The sequence below is a fragment of the Hemitrygon akajei genome, chromosome 3 (assembly GCF_048418815.1).
Source record: "Hemitrygon akajei chromosome 3, sHemAka1.3, whole genome shotgun sequence".
NCBI classification, from domain to species: Eukaryota; Metazoa; Chordata; class Chondrichthyes; order Myliobatiformes; family Dasyatidae; genus Hemitrygon; species Hemitrygon akajei.
The window spans coordinates 197,685,362-197,701,845 of NC_133126.1; the positions used below are offsets into that span (position 1 = coordinate 197,685,362).

The 16,484-nt window shown below is 46.4% G+C and overlaps 1 protein-coding gene across 2 annotated transcripts in view; it reads right to left on the reverse strand.

The window, feature by feature from the left end:
* The window catches only part of dvl3b (dishevelled segment polarity protein 3b), a 167,290-nt gene that overhangs the window by 25,264 nt on the left and 125,542 nt on the right, over positions 1-16,484 (reverse strand). For both annotated transcript variants that reach the window (XM_073041678.1, XM_073041676.1), the window contains exons 5-9: positions 14,913-15,048; positions 10,593-10,686; positions 8,800-8,869; positions 5,859-5,998; positions 2,658-2,734 (exon numbers count right to left, since the gene is read on the reverse strand). In XM_073041678.1, coding sequence (XP_072897779.1) covers positions 2,658-2,734; positions 5,859-5,998; positions 8,800-8,869; positions 10,593-10,686; positions 14,913-15,048 — 517 coding nt within the window. The remainder of the gene's footprint in view (positions 1-2,657; positions 2,735-5,858; positions 5,999-8,799; positions 8,870-10,592; positions 10,687-14,912; positions 15,049-16,484) is intronic.

Below are 16,484 nucleotides of genomic sequence, written 5' to 3' on the forward strand. Positions count from 1 at the left end.
GATCACATTTACGATAATAGAATAGTCAGAAAATGAATTAATCACATTATGACACTCAATATTTCGTAATGCATTTTGCTTACATGTCGCAATGCACCGAACAGTGTCACTCATTTTTCACTTGCTGCGTCCAGACACCTGACATCTCTTGGCTTTAACCAGCCTGTCAACATCAGGGACCAGTTTCTGGGCAGTTGTGATTTTCATATTGTCATTTAGATGTCTGTGTGTCAGCTGCGAGCGCAGTTTGGATTTGTTAATGTTCGTTATGGAGAACGCCTGCTCACAGAGATATGTTGTCCAGAACATGCAAAGGATCTTTGAGGCAAAGTCTGTCATCTTGGGGTACATCGGTCCCAGGTATTGATAGAATGAGTCCAGACCCACAGTCTCAAATTTATATTTCAAAGCCGAGCTACACTGAATTTCAATTAGTTCTATTTGGAGTTCCTCCAGCACATCAGATGCTGCGTTGACGGCAAACGGCGAGCAAAATAGTGAGAATTCCTTCTCGAGCTGAGTGAAGACTTGGAAATGATTCTGAAACTCACTTTTCAGCTGTGATATTTTGTCCTTGTACCTGTCCATGTTGTCATTATTCCCATGAGCGACACGCACAGACTGCAAAGAGGGGAAATGAGCTGGGTTGCTCCGGGATAGTTGCAACTCCCACAGGCCTAATCTAATTTGAAAGGCACGAATGCTGTCGTAGTATTCCGTAACAAGTTTGTTGTGGCCTTGCATGTTAACATTAAGCACATTTAAGTGCTCTGTTGTATCCACCAGAAATGCAAGATCATGAAGCCAGTCTGGGTCATCCAACTCTGCCACTGGCTTCCCTTTCTCGTTCCTGAGTAGCCCAATTTCCGCACGTAATTGAAAACAATGTTTGAGCACAACCGCTCTGCTCAACCGGCGGACTCAGTGTGGTAGGGTAGGCCGTGTCCAATATTGCTTTCAGACAAGAGTGTCAAATTGCCGATGGTTGAGTCCCTTGGCTCTAATAAAATTAACTATTTTGATCCATGACATCGTCCATTTTCAGGCTCCTGCTACATAACGCCTCTTGGTGTATAATACAATGAAAATTCCAGAATTCCTGCTCTGGATTCTCTGTTTGAACTTGGTCTCTGAGTTTCGCAACAACACCTGCCTTTTTCCCCGACCGTGGACGGTGCACCATCTGTTGCCACGCTGACAGGCTGACTCCAGTCAACCCCCAGTCTGTCCAAGGCCTCGACGAGGCTGGAGAAAACATCATTCGCCGTTGTGGTGTTTGTCATGGGCACCATCTCCACAAACTCCTCAGTGATGGTCAAAGATGCATCAACACCACGAATAAATATTCCCAAAATGGAGCTACATTAGTCACATCGGTGCTCTCATCAATTGCAAATAGACAAGGCAATAAATGACTTCACTTTGTCTTTTAGTTGACTTGTTCAAATCTCCTGCAAGGTCCCCGATTCTCTCTGCCACAGTATTTCTTGACAAGCTGATATTACCAAAAGCCTGTCTCTTCTCGGGGCACACCAGCTCAGCCACCATCAGCATGCATGCTTTGATGAATTCCCCCTCGGAGTATGGCTTCGACACAGCAGCTACTTTGTTGGCAATAATATAGCTGGCCTGACAGCTCCATCATGAGTCTCTTGACTTTTGGTGAACACTGATTGCTGTTTATTCAGAGCTGCTTCAAGCTCGTTTACCTTCTGCGTTCTGAGTCGTCCTGCGTACTTGTCATATTTTTCTCCGCGTGACGTCTCATAGTGTCGTTTGATATTTTTGCCACAGCCACTTGTTGCGAGCGTATCAGACACACAGGTTTGCCGTTGACCTCACAGAAGTAAAAACGATCTTTCCAATTATCGTTGAATATCCGACCTTCGATGTCTACTTTTTTCTTGGAAAACATTTTGAACCACAGCAGCAAACAGTCTCAATCTTGCTGCAGGTGTTACGTACCCGAGTACTCTGTGTGTTTATACTGTTTCTGACGACGTACATGGGGCCCTAGGGGTCTTCAGTGCAGGGTGGTAGGTGCTTATGCACAGCGGGTGATTAACTGCCGCCTACTGTACGGCTGCCGTACAGATACATAATAAATGGTCCTGAATATACTTTTTTCCCCCCAAATCATCTTGTGGGCCGGGTTGGACCCCTTCACGGGCCAGTAGTTTGACACCCCTGTGACAGAGGCATACAAAATTATGAGGGGTATAGATAAGGTAAATGCAAGCAGGGTTTCCACTAACGCTGGAGTCATGGGTTGAGGGTGAAAGGAGAGGTTTAAGGGAAACATGAGGGGAAATTTCTTCATTCAGAGGGTCCTGAGAGTGTGGAATGAGCTGCCAGCACAAGTAGTTTACGTGAGCTCGATTTCAACGTATGAGAGGTTTGGATAGAGAGCATGGATATGGAAGGGTATGGTCCCGTTGCAGGTCGAGCACCATCTGTTGTCAGGAGGTGTGGCAGGGGGTGGTGTGGTGTAAGGAATCATCAATGCAGGGTTTTGACCTAAAACATTAACAGTCCCTCTCCTCCCACAGATGCTGCTCAGCCACTGGGAAACTTTGGCTTGATAAAATGGGACTTGAACCCATGATCTTCATACTCGAATGTGTCGACAACAGAATCACGAAGGGAAACTCTCTTACCCGGGCTTGTGCACAATCTCCCTCAGAACCCGGACTGCGTCGTCATTACTCATATTCTCAAAGTTGATGTCATTAACCTAAGAGGACAGAAAAAGACTAGTGAGAGGGAGATACAGAAATACAGCATACACTTGCTCAAAGCTGTTCCACCTTCAACATCATAACCTACTCCAGCCTAATCTCCACTTACAGTACACACAGGTCTGTACTGAATTTTGTATCATCCACACGCCTCTGCAAGAAATTCCGGACATACTCACAGTGGTCAGTATATTAGGTATGTCTTGTACCTAATAAAGTGGCCCCTGAGTGTATGTTCATGGACTTCTGCTGCTGTAGCCCATCCACGTTCAAAGATGCTCGCCTGCGCACTTCTGTTGTAACATGTGGTTATTTGAATTTCTGTCGCCTTACTGTCAGCTTGAACCAGCCTGGCCATTCTCCTCTGACCCCTCTCACTGACAAAGAAGTTTCACCCACAGAATTGCTGCTCACTGGATGTTTTTCTTGTTTCTCACACTGTAAACTGTACAGACTGTTGTGTGAGATACATTTGTTTGCAGGCATTCACAGTAAGTACCAGGAACACATTGAAAGACCTCGCCCAACAAACTCCCACAAACTTTTTGCCATTTTGTCTTTGTGTTCCTTTACACAGTCTTGTGCCCTACCCTACATGGTCTAAGTCAGAGGTTCCCACCCTCAGGTCCATGGGCTTCTTGCTGAATGGTATTGGTCAAGGCATAAAAAAGCTGGGAACTTCTGATCTAAGTCCTATGCTAGTTTGACTTTACAAATTGTATCACCTCACACTTATCTATATTGAAATCCATTTACCAGTCCTTACACCACTTCCATAACTGATCAAGATCCCCCTGTAATCTACAATAACCTTCTTCACCATCAACACCTAATTTTGTGTCATCTGCAAACTTACGAATCTTGTGCATCCCCCTCCCAATCATTGATATAAGTAACTAAATATAAAGGGTCCGAGCACTGACCCCTGAGGGACACAACGAGACACTGGCCTCAATTCTGAGAAGCAACCTTGAACCACCACCCTCTGCTTTCTGCCTCGCAGAGACACGAGAGAGTCTGCTGATGCTGGAAATCTTAAGTATGATTTATTGATTGGGAAGGGAATCAAAGGTTAAGAGGAGAAGGCAGAAGAATGGGATATAAAATCAGCCCTAATTAAATGGCAGAGTAGATTTAATGGGCTGATTTGCCCATTTCTGCTCCTATCTCTTATGGTCTTTATGGAATACACACAAAATGCTGAAGTTACTCAGTAGTTCAAGCAGCATCTATGGGGACGGGGAAAAAACAGTCGACATCTTTCCTATGAAGGGTCTCAGCTCAAAACCTCGGCTGTTTATTTCACAGATGCTGCTTGGCCTGCTGAGTACCTCCAGCATCTCGTGTGTGTTCTTCAAATTGTTCATCAAACATTTAGATTTCAGAGCACAGATTCTCCAGCAAAGAACAGGCCATTTAGCCCGACGTCCATGCCTGAGTTTATGCTCTTGTCACCTTTTTACACTTCACTATGTACAAGATGTTGGTGGGGCCTCATCTGGAAACGTTGTGTTCAGTTTAAGTTGCCCTACTATTGGAAGGATGCCATCTAGCTGGAAAGAGTGCAGGGATTTAGGAGAACATTGCTGGCATTCGAGGGACTGAGTTATAAAGAAAGTTTGAGCAGGTAGGTGCTTTTTGCATCAGAGCATGGGAGAATGAGGGGCGATCCTATAAATATCATGTAAAAGCACGAGCAGCATAGATAGAGTGCCTGTGCTCCGTCTTTTTGTCAGGGAATCACAAACTAGAGGGCATAGGTCTAGGTGAGAGGGGAGTGATCTAATAAAAACACAAAGGGCAACTTCTTTCACCCACAGAGTCGTCAGTATATGGTACGAGCTTCCAGAGGAAGTGATGGTGATTGGTATGTTATCAAATTTAAAAGATACATGGATAGAAAAAATTACAGGGAGATGGGCTAAACAGGGGCAAATGTAGCTAGACTAAATGGGAATCTTAGTCAGCATGAATAAAGAGCGATTAGCTGAATAGCCTGCATCAGGCCTGTATATTCTATGCTGTACCAGCTCTTTCCAGTCATTCTTCTGTCATTGACAAATGTCATTTTTCAATATTCTTTTATTTGTACAATGGCGGTTTGTCTGTCTGTATTTTTTTATAAATTCTAGGTATTTCCTGATTCTTCTATAAATGCCTCAAAGAAAATGAATCCCAAGGTAGTAGACGGTAACATACACACAGTAGCCACTTTATTAGGTACATTTATTCCCTAATGCAAATGTCTAATCAGCCAATCGAGTGGCAGCTACTCAATGCATAAAAGCATGCAGACATGGTCAAGAGGTTCAGTTGTTCAGACTAAATATCAGAATGGGGAAGAAATGTGATCTAAGTGACTCTGACCGTGGAATCATTGTTGGTGCCAGATGGCGTAGTCTGAGTGTCTCAGAACCTGAGATTCACATGCATTACATTCTCTGGAGTTTACAGAGACTGGTGAGAAAAACAAAAAAAAAATCCAGTGAGTGCAGTTCTCTGGACAAAAACGGCTTGATAATGAGAGAGGTCTGAGGAGAATGACTAAATTGGATCAAGCTGACGGAAAGACAACAGTAACTCAAGTAACCATGTTACAACAGTGGTGTGCAAAAGAGCTGAACGCACAACACGTCAGACCCTGAAGCGGATGGGCTACAGCAGCAGAAGACCATGGAAATATACTCAGTGGCCACTTTATCAGATCTGCTTCCGTCTGGTAGGCGCTTCAGATCCCTCCAGACTAAGACTAATAGGCACTGGAGAAGTTTTTTCCCTACTGCGGTCACTTTGCTGAACAGTTAACTGCCGGTTAACTGTCGGCTAACTATTACTTGGATTGCACTAACTGTATGTATAATCTATATTTTCATTTATACTTATCATTATTATTGTTATGAGCAGAGAGACAACATCTGCCGGAAGTAAATTCCTTGTATGTGCATAGGTACTTGGCGATTAAAGTCTGATTCTGATTCTGATTCTGATTCTGATACAGGACGTAGCTAATAAAGTGGCCACTAACCGTATACACATTGTGATAATAAAGTTACTTTGAAATTTAGCTCATGAACACATTGGTGAGGTATTGATATAGGGTGGATATTACCACACGCTCACCTGCAGTAACATGTCCCCTGGTTCGATCCTCCCATCGGCAGCCACAGCCCCTCCCTTCATGATAGAGCCGATGTAAATCCCTCCATCACCTCTCTCGTTGCTCTGACCCACAATGCTGATTCCCAGGAAGTTATATTTCTCTGAAGAGGATAAATGTAACCATCAGAACAGAAGCGAACTGTTGCTTGTCCACCGATTCCCACCTGCTCTGTCCAATATCAAAACAATCCAGATACTGTACATAACGGCTCATACTCTACCCTTTCCATTTCTTTTATTCAATGAGATGGTCAATCAAGAACTTCCCTTAATTTAATTTTAATCGTTTAAAAAATTTTTTTAAGTTTCCAAAATAAAGCATGGCAGCAGGCCCTTCTGAGGCAACGAGCCAGTTGTACCCATGTGACCAATTAACCTATTAACCCATAGGTCTTCAGACTGTTGGAGGAAACCGGAGCACCCAGAGGAAACCCACATGGTCGCAGGAAGAATGTAGAAACTCCTTACAGACAGTGCCGGGAATTGAACCCCAGGCGCTCGTGCTGTAATTCTGTTATGCTGACCACTCCACTTCCATGCCACTCTTTGTGGAGCCCATGCTGACTGTGCTTTATTCCATTTTCAGTTTACAAGTATTTTTCCATTATTCATTTCTGGTCTGAATGAAGATCTCATGATCTTTCCCACCACCATTGTTAAACTAATTAGCGATGTCACAAGGGACGGCAGATGCTGCAATCTGGGGCAACAAGCAATCTGCTGAAGGAACTCATGGGGTCGAGCAGCAGCTGTGGGGGTGGGGGGGAGGGGGGTGGGGAGGAACTGTCAATGAAACCCGGCATCAGGACACTAATTTATTTTTAGTTCCATTAACTATCGAATCATCTTTTAACAACTAGAATTAATGACCAATTTGCCAAACTTATAATTCTATTTTATTTTCTAACATCAACATTATACAATCTGCTAAATCTCCCCCTTGTCTTTTAAAGTCTGCAACAGCAATGCATCTGGAGCAGGGATTTTAACACTTTGAACAATTCACTCTCCTGCAAACACAGCCGTCATTATGTCTTTTGCAAATCTCTTCTTGTCTCAGGTCACCACGTTCGTCTGTAAATACTCAGGCCAAGAAAATATATTGTATTGATGTAGAATGAGGTAATCTCATTAAAACCTATCGAATGTTGGAAGGCTTTAATAGAGTGGATGTGAGGAGGATGTTTCCTATGGTGGGAGAGTCTAGGACCAGAGGGCACAGATTCAGAATAGAAGGATGTCCATTTTGAACAGAGATGAAGAGGAATTTCTTTAGCCAGAGGGTAATGATGCTGTGGAATTCATCACTGCAGACAGCTATGGAGGCCAAGTCTTTGGGCATATTGAAGGCAGAGGTCAATAAGCACTTGATTAGTAAGGATTTTAAAGATTGCGAGGAGAAGGCGGGAGAATGGGTTGAGGGGGATAATAAATCAGTGAGGATGGAATGGTGGAACAGACTCCATGGGCCGGATGGCCGAATTCTGCTCCCAAGACTTAAGTTGTTGTGGTCTTCATGACCATTTCCATCTGGCTGAGGGATTTTAACAGCTTTGAATAATTTGTTAATATTCTGAATTAGGTATATTTTAATGCAAGGAGTATTGTAGGAGAGGCAGATGAGCTTAGGGCATGGAATTGTGACATTGTGGTCTTGAGTGAGACTTGGTTGTAGAAGAGGCAATACAGGCTGCTCAATCCCACTCTATTGAAGGGGTTATTTTCCTTTGGGTGTGATAGAGTGGGAGGGATTAAAGTGTGGTATTACAAGGACGTGAGGACCTGAGTTATAGGGAAAGGTTGAACAGGTTAGGAATTTATTCCCTAGCGTGCAGGAGAATGAGATTTTATAAAGGGACACAAATGATGAGGGGTATAGATAGAGTAAATGCAGGCAGGGTTAGATATAGGGTATAGATAGGGTAAATGCAGGCAGGCTTTTTCCACTGAGGTTGGGTGAGACTAGAACGAGAGGTTATGGGTTAAGTTTAAGGGGAACATGAGAGGGAATCTCTTTCCTCAGAGGGTGGAGAGAGTGCAGAATGTGAAAGTGGTGGATGCCGGTTCAATTTAATCATTTAAGAGAAATTTGGATAGGTACACGAATGGGAGAGATATGGAGGGCTACAGTCCCAGGGCAGGTCGATTCGACTAGGCAGATTAATATTTTGGCACAGACTAGATGGGCTGAAAGGCCCGTATCTGTGCTGTAGAGTTCTATAACCCTAATGATCACTCTCCTTCAAACACAGCTGTCATTATTTCTGCAAATCTTTTCTAGTCTCAGCCCATCACGCTAGACTGTAAATCTGAGGCCAACAAAACATTTTGTATTGATTTAAGTGCAGGAGAGAAAAAAAGTGAATGATTTAACATAATTGTTAATGGAATCGAGAAAAGGTCTTTTTTTTAAAATACACATGTGGCCAGTTACTACATTCTGAAGGGATAGATTCATCGAGAGCAGTAAACAGAAATGGGATTGGGTGTGGGGTTAAGTTGATACAATGGGCCGAATGTCCTTTGGTACGTTATGTTCCATGTCAGATATGATGGTCAGCTCTTGCTACGCCCTCTTTCTAATATTTATTTATTTGTTCAGGGACACAGTGCAGAACTGGCCCTTCCAGCCCAACTAGCCACACCACCCAGCAACCCACCTATTTAACACAAGCCTAATCACAGGACAATTTACAATGGTCAATTAACCCACTAACGGGGAATGTGGGAGGAAACTGGAGCACTCGGAAACACAATTCAGGGGAAGAACAAACAAACTCCTTAGACACCGCTGGAATTGAACTCTGAACTCCGGAGAGCCACAAGCTGTAAAAGTGTCACACTAACCTCTATGTGTCGCTAAAGATGGCCAGGCATCCACAGCTGAGAGCCGCACACTTACCCATGTTTAAAGTGACCGTAATGATGTTGAGGGACATGGTGGAGTCTGTGATGCTGCTGAAGGACGAGGACTGAAAGAAAACACAAACATAATCCGATAAATCCAGCCGCGCTCTGGGACCAGAACACAGATCCTCCACAGGATCCCTGAGCCATAACGGGGAACGGTTCTGAAGGGGCTGGTAGCGGAATGGTCCTTCTACAGATCAACTTGATTACCACTTACGTACTCTGAAAGGCACTTCTGTAAATACTCAAACATTAGAGGGAAGGGTTAGACCACCAGACTCAAAAACAGTTACTTTCCCCAAGCAGTAAGGACTGATCAACACCTCCACCCACTAACCCCACTACTTTATCATCTCCTGTTCAGTCACCTTATGTACTATGTCTAGTGTCACTCTATGGACATACAATCAATCTACGGTTTGTATATAAGCTATCTTATGTATTTATATTTATTGTCTTTTTATTATTGTTTTTTTTGTGCAGTATCAGATATCGCATAACAACTAATTTGTTCTCCAAATCTCTTGTGAACAGGAAATGACACTAAACAACCTTGAAGCTAATCTTAAGAGTATGCTTAAGGATTCTATTTTCTAACACTTTGTCATTCAATTTGGAGTGAAGGAGAAAGAGAAGTGACTTTATAGAGGTGTATAAGATGATGAGAGGCATAGATCAAGAGGACAGCCAAAGACCTTTTCTTCAGGGTTGAAATGGGTAATTCTACCCACTGCCAAATGAGGAATCCCCACATCCCCTGGATGAATGCCCCCGCCCCCTCAGTGAGGAAACCCCCCACCCCCTCAGTGAGGAATCCACCCACCCCCTCAGTGAGGAATCCCTTCACTCCCTCCCTGAAGAACACCCGCGCACCCTCCCGGAGGAATGCCAGCGCACTCTCTCGGAGGAAGGCGCGCACCCTCCCGGAGGAAGGCCCCCACCCTCCCTGAAGGACGCCCGCGCACTCTCCCGGAGGAAGGCCCCCACCCTCCCGGAGGAACGCCCGCGCACCCTCCCGGAGGAAGGCCCCCACCCTCCCGGAGGAACGCCCGCGCACCCTCCCAGAGGGACTACCCACCCTCCCGGAGGAAGGCACCCACCCTCCCGGAGGAACGCCCGCGCACCCTCCTGGAGGAAGGCCCCCACCCTCCCGGAGGAACGCCCGCGCACCCTCCCAGAGGGACTACCCACCCTCCCGGAGGCACGCCCGCGCACCCTCCCGGAGGAAGGCCCCCACCCTCCCGGAGGAACGCCCGCGCACCCTCCCGGAGGAAGGCCCCCACCCTCCCGGAGGAACGCCCGCGCACCCTCCTGGAGGAAGGCCCCCACCCTCCCGGAGGAACGCCCGCGCACCCTCCCAGAGGGACTACCCACCCTCCCGGAGGCACGCCCGCGCACCCTCCCGGAGGAAGGCCCCCACCCTCCCGGAGGAACGCCCCGCGCACCCTCCCGGAGGAAGGCCCCCACCCTCCCGGAGGAACGCCCGCGCACCCTCCTGGAGGAAGGCCCCCACCCTCCCGGAGGAACGCCCGCGCACCCTCCCAGAGGGACTACCCACCCTCCCGGAGGCACGCCCGCGCACCCTCCCGGAGGAAGGCCCCCACCCTCCCGGAGGAACGCCCGCGCACCCTCCCAGAGGGACTACCCACCCTCCCGGAGGCACGCCCGCGCACCCCTCCCGGAGGAAGGCCCCCACCCTCCCAGAGGGACTACCCACCCTCCCGGAGGCACGCCCGCGCACCCTCCCGGAGGAAGGCCCCCACCCTCCCGGAGGAACGCCCCTACCCTCTCAATGCGGGGGATCCGGGGTTTCCGCCGTCGCCGCTTGTGCCTCCGCATCAGTTTAGACGAGTTGCTCTGTTCCGTGGAGCTGCTGAACCTGGAGCGAGTGACGGACAGACTGTTAGGTCATCACAGATCGCCGTGCACAACCTCCATAATTACCTCAGCCTTTCTTTATTCATTTATTGACAAACAGTGCAGAACAGGCCCTTCAAACTGCACTGCCCAGCAACCCCCCCCCCCCCAGTATAACCCCAGCCTAACCACGGGACAATTTACAATGACCAATTAACTTAACAAGCGGTATGTCTCTGGAACGTGGGAGGAAACCAGAGCACCTGGAGGAAACCCACAGTGTCACGGGGAGAACGTAACACAGCCTGTGGTACTTAGCCCAGCAGGTGTCAGAGCATGAGGTAGCACCTAGTAACCCCACCCTCTCCAGCCCACGCCACACGAAGGTCACGAAGCTCAGACCAGGGAGAACAGATGCGCGACACACAACCAAACCTTCATCAAAGTCTCGAGCTAAAGCTGTTGGATAGCTGGCACTTACGTCCAAGTGGCTGGAGTTGATGGGAGGAATGGGACATTGCAAGTCCACCGCTCCCTGGCGAGGTACTCTTGCCTATCGCAGCGTAGCAGTTAGCGCAAAACTTTACGGCGCCAGCAACTGCGTTTGGGATTCAATTCCCAATGTCAGGATTTTGTACCTTATCCTGCGACCACGTGGGTTTCCTCTGGGTGCTCCAGACTCCCCCCACAGTCCAGAGACACACAGATTAGAGTTAGTCGGTCGTGGGCACGCTCCGTTGGCCCCGGAAGCAGGGCGATATTTGCGGGCTGCCCCCTGCACATCCTCCGACTGTGCTGGTTGTTGATGTATACAAGGCATTTTGCTGTTTGCTTCAATGTACGTGCGACCAATAAAGCTGATCTTTAATCTTTCACTGGTCAGTGGGCTGAGTGTAAACATTAGCAAGTCATATTGCAGCTGTATAAAGCATTGGTTAGGCCACATTTAAGAGTCATACACCATGGAAACAGGCCCTTCGGCCCAACTGGTCCATTCTAACCAAGACTAGAATTGGAATTGGTTCATTACTGTCACATGCACTGAGATACAGTGTAAAGCTTATCTTGCATTCTGCTCGTAGGTTTCAGATCATTACACAGTGCATTGAAGTAGAATAAGGTAAAACAATAACAGAATGCAGAATGAAGTGTATCAGCAACAAAGTGCAAGCAATGCAGGCAGACAATAAAGTACAAGATTATAATGAGGTAGATCGTGAAGTCAGGCAAACCGTTACAGTACCATGGTTCCGTCTGCCCTATTGGCAGAGTACTCCAGTGTATCTCAAAACCATGGTTCTGGGCATTAGCAAGGGTTAGTGATTTGAAGATTAAAACAGATTAGAGAAAACGGTTTAGCTCCTCTGCAAGGATGAAGTTCATCTTACTCATTGGTTTCAGCAGTAAAGCGCAAGAAGTCAATTCTGCCACTAGAGGGCAGGAGGTATCACAGAAACCGTGTTTTGCTTAGAACATTAAAACTGAAGAAAAAAATTAACCAACCTGACTTGATCATACTACGTCAAGTGAGAGCAACGTATTCAACATAGTGAAATGTTTTGTGTTTTTCGCAGTAAGATGTACAGCTGAAATGTTAAACTGAGCTACGTGAGATGTTTACACAATACCAAGAATAGCTAAGCCGTGGAGAGAGTGAAGGGCACAAGGTTTCTTGGTGTACACATAACAGATGACCTAACCTGGACCCACAACATCTTCTCAGAAGATAAGAAGGCACAGCAGTGTCTGCACTTTCTTTGGACATTGAGGTGTACGAGGTCTCTACCCCCATTCTAACAACTTTCTACAGGAGCACCATCGAGAGTGTCCTGTCTGGCTGCATCATTGTGTGGTACGGAAGCTGCAAGGCATCGGACCACAAGACCAAACAGAGGACAGAAAAAACCACTGACGGGATCACTGGGCTCCCCCTCCCCCCATGTGTCCCATCTGTGACACTTACTGGGAGTGTTGTAGACAAAGGGCCCAAAGCATTGTTGAGGTTCCCTATCACCCATCCCACAATCCCTCTGACCCACTACCATCAGGAAGGAGGTACAGGAGCATCAGGACTAGGTCTGTCAGACTGGGAAACAGCTTCTTCCCTCAGGCGAAACTAATGGATACACTGCCAGTACTGAGGTCTCGTCACCAGGACAAAAAGCCTTTTATGTTTACCTGTATTAGGAATTATATTTTATTAACTATTTGTAGTAATATTTTGTTTCATGTGCTGTATATGATGTGTGTTTTTAGGGTGCATCTTGGTTCCGATGAATGTTGTTTCATTTGGTTGTGTGTGTGTGTGTGTATATATACACACACACACACACACACACACACACACACACACACACACACACACACACACACACACACACACACACACACACACACACACACACACACACACACACACACACACACACACACACACACACACACACACACACACACCAGATGACAATAAACTTGAACATGGCCCCATCGCCCCATCCTCTTCACCTTTGGGCTTCCAGTATGGAGGGAGGAGGAAGTCCTAGTTAACCTGCTCCTGTGGCTGGCTAAGACAGCTACGTGGGTCCTGGAGAACGGGCAGCAGAGGGTTCCGCCTGAGCTGACTGCCTGGCAATGTCCAGGGCATTTCGGGACCACTGGGCGCAGTGGGGGATAAATTTTAAAAAAAGAACAGCATCAAGAACAAGTAAGGAGTTGAGTTCCAAGGAACTGCTTCGAGATGGGAGAAAGGCAGACAGCTAATTACTCTGGAATCAGGCCCTCGTCCATCGAAAGTTCAAAGTAGATTTATTATCTAAGTATAAATATGTCACCAAATAACACCCTGAAATTTAAGAGCAGGTGTTAAAAACAGGATTAATCCTACAAACACCATTTCCTCACTGTTCGATTTGTCACTGAACGCTCTGGTAAACTTATACAGGTGTACGATTGTAAGTGTCCTGACCAGTTGCATCATGGCAATTCGAAAGCCCAGGAATACAGGAAGTTGCAGAGAGTAGTGGATTTTCACGGGCATCGGTAATACCTACAGGAGGTGCTGCCTTAAGAAGGCAACGTCCATCATCAAAGATCCCCACCACCCGGGCCGTGCCACCTTCTCACAGCTGCCATCGGGCAGGAGGTACACAAACCTGACGCCCCACACCACCAGGTTCAGGAACAGCAAATTCCCCTTCTTAAACCAACTGTCACAGCCCTGAACACTACAATTTAGCAACAGTATGACACATTTCACTGGACGTTTCGATGCCAAGGTCACAGAGTCATCAGCGCGACAATATTACAGCTTGGGGTGTCGGAGTTCTGAGTTCAAATCCACCCATCCCTAAGGAGTTGGGATGTTCTCTGGATGAAATGTAAATGTGTAGGTTAGTAAGTCTGCAGATGATACAAAGATTGGTGTGATACAAAGGATGGAGTAGAAAACTGGCAAAGAATTCAGCAGGATATATATCAGCTGTAGATATGGAAGAAGAGATGGCAACTGGAATTTAATTTGGCCAAATATGAAGTGTTGCACCTTGACTGATGAAATGCGAAGAATAGTACACCAGAACACACCAAAACACTGTGAGAACTCAGCAGCTCAGGCAGTATCTATGGAAATGAACAAACAGTTGAAGTTTCAGGCTGAGAACCTTCTTCAGGACTGTTAAGGGCAAGACTCTAAATAGTGTTGATCAGCAGAGGGATCTTGGGGTCCCTGACAGCAGCTATGCAGGTGGTTAGGAAGGCATATGGCATGCTTGACTTTATTAGTGGAGGCATTGAGTTCAATAGTCAGGAAGTTATGCTACAGTTTTATAAAACTCTTCTTGGGCCATATCTGGAAATATTTCATAGAGTTCTGGTCGCCCCATTATAGAAAGGATGTTGAGGCTTTGGAGAGGGTGCCAGGATGCTGCCTAGATTACAGGGCATGTGCTATACCGAGAGGCTGGACTAACTTTGTTGTTTACTCCGTAGCAATGGAGGCTGGGGAGAGATCTGATAGAGCTTTATAAGATTATGAAGCATAGCACATTCCCTCTAATCCTGGTGAGCCTCTTCTGCGCCCTCCACATCCTCCCGCAATGGGCAAACCAGTATCGCACGCCACAGTTTAGCGATCTTTCACGGCAAACCGTCTATCACACATACGCCCTACCTGAGGTAGGGAGATCCCACCCATGCACGGCATCCCAGAAGAGGTCTCACCAAAACCTAACACCATTGCAGCTCTCATACCTGCTTGTTGAATCATCCTCATCCGAGTCAAAGAAGCTTGTGGACTCGAGCTCGCTGCTCATCAGGGTGGAGGAGCTCTCGTAGCCGCCAGTCTCGTGTCGCCTCTCCATCTTCGTGTGGCCATTGACTCGGGGAACTGTGGGCAGGAGATCAGAGATTAAAGGTCACCACTGCATAAAGAGGAAAGCATTGGAAACACACCAAGGTTCAGAGAGGTAACTTAGACATACAAAGTATGTCCACTACGTCAACATTTAATCAGAATCAGATTTAATATCACTGGCATATGTCATGAACCGTTGTTCCGCAGCAGCAGTACATTGCAATGAATAAAAACTGAATTACAGTAAGTATATATACACAAGTTAACTTAAAAAAGTAGGGCAAAAAACGTAGTTCAACGTCCATTGAGAAATAAGATGACCGAGGGGAAGGAGCTGTTCAGTGTGTTTGTTCAGGCCCCCGATGGTAGCAATGAGAAGAGGGCATGTCCAGGGTGATTGGGGTCATTAATGATAGATACCACCTTTTTGAGGCATCGCTCCTTAAAGATGGCCTGGATGCTGGGGAGGCCAGTGCCCATGATGGAGCCGACTAAATCTCTGCAGCTTTTTTCGATCCTGTGCAGTAGCCCCCCCCCCCCACCCCATACCAGACAGTGATGCAGCCGGTTAGAATGCTCTCCACGGCAGGTCTGTAGAAATTTGTGCGTCTTTGGTGATGCCCCCAACTCTCCTCAAACTCCTAATGAAATATAGCACCTTACAGTGTGCCGTTTTGGAGAGGGTTAGAGATAAATGCAGAGAATGATCCCACAAATGTCAGATTTTAATTTGTGATGGTATTGGGTTTGTGACCATGAAGTTCTAAACTCAGATGAAAGCTTTAAGCTCTATTGGACAAAAACAGCTACATACCCTCACTAAAGGGAAATTAACCTGTGACCATCTACTCTCAAAAACTAACTGACTTCCCCGTTTCTCCTCCACTGTGAGGTTATCTGCCAATACTCACTACTTGAGCAGTGGGTTCCCCCTCTCTACCAAGCAGGAGATACTTCTAGCTAACAAATCAGTTTAAACAAAGTTCATATATTTTAGTGATGCATGTTTGAATTTAAATTTAAATGTGTATCACCAAAAATAGAAATAGTGACTATCATTAAAACTAAACTGCCAGATTTCTGGTAAGATGGCGATGTGCTCAGACACAAGAGCCTCTATGACTGTCAACAAAAGTGCCATTGTCTTTTTAAATGTACTTTCAAGGCCCCGCTGTACATTTAAGAACTTTAAGTACTGCAGGTCTACCCCATCAGTGAGCTGCTCATTGGTGGAGAAACTGAAGGAGCTGGACTTGATACAGACTATGACGTTGCTTGCGACAGAGAGGAGTCAATATATGTAGGAAGTGTGCAATCTATCAGTGTTCTTGTGATTGCAAGAATGCTGCAAGCCCAATTCTTTGGTTTATTGGTGAATGGCTATGTGTGCATTTTGTGTGAACGTTGGTATTGTGTTCTGCACCTTGGCCCTGGAGGAACCGCGTTTCGTTTGGCTGTATTCATGGGTA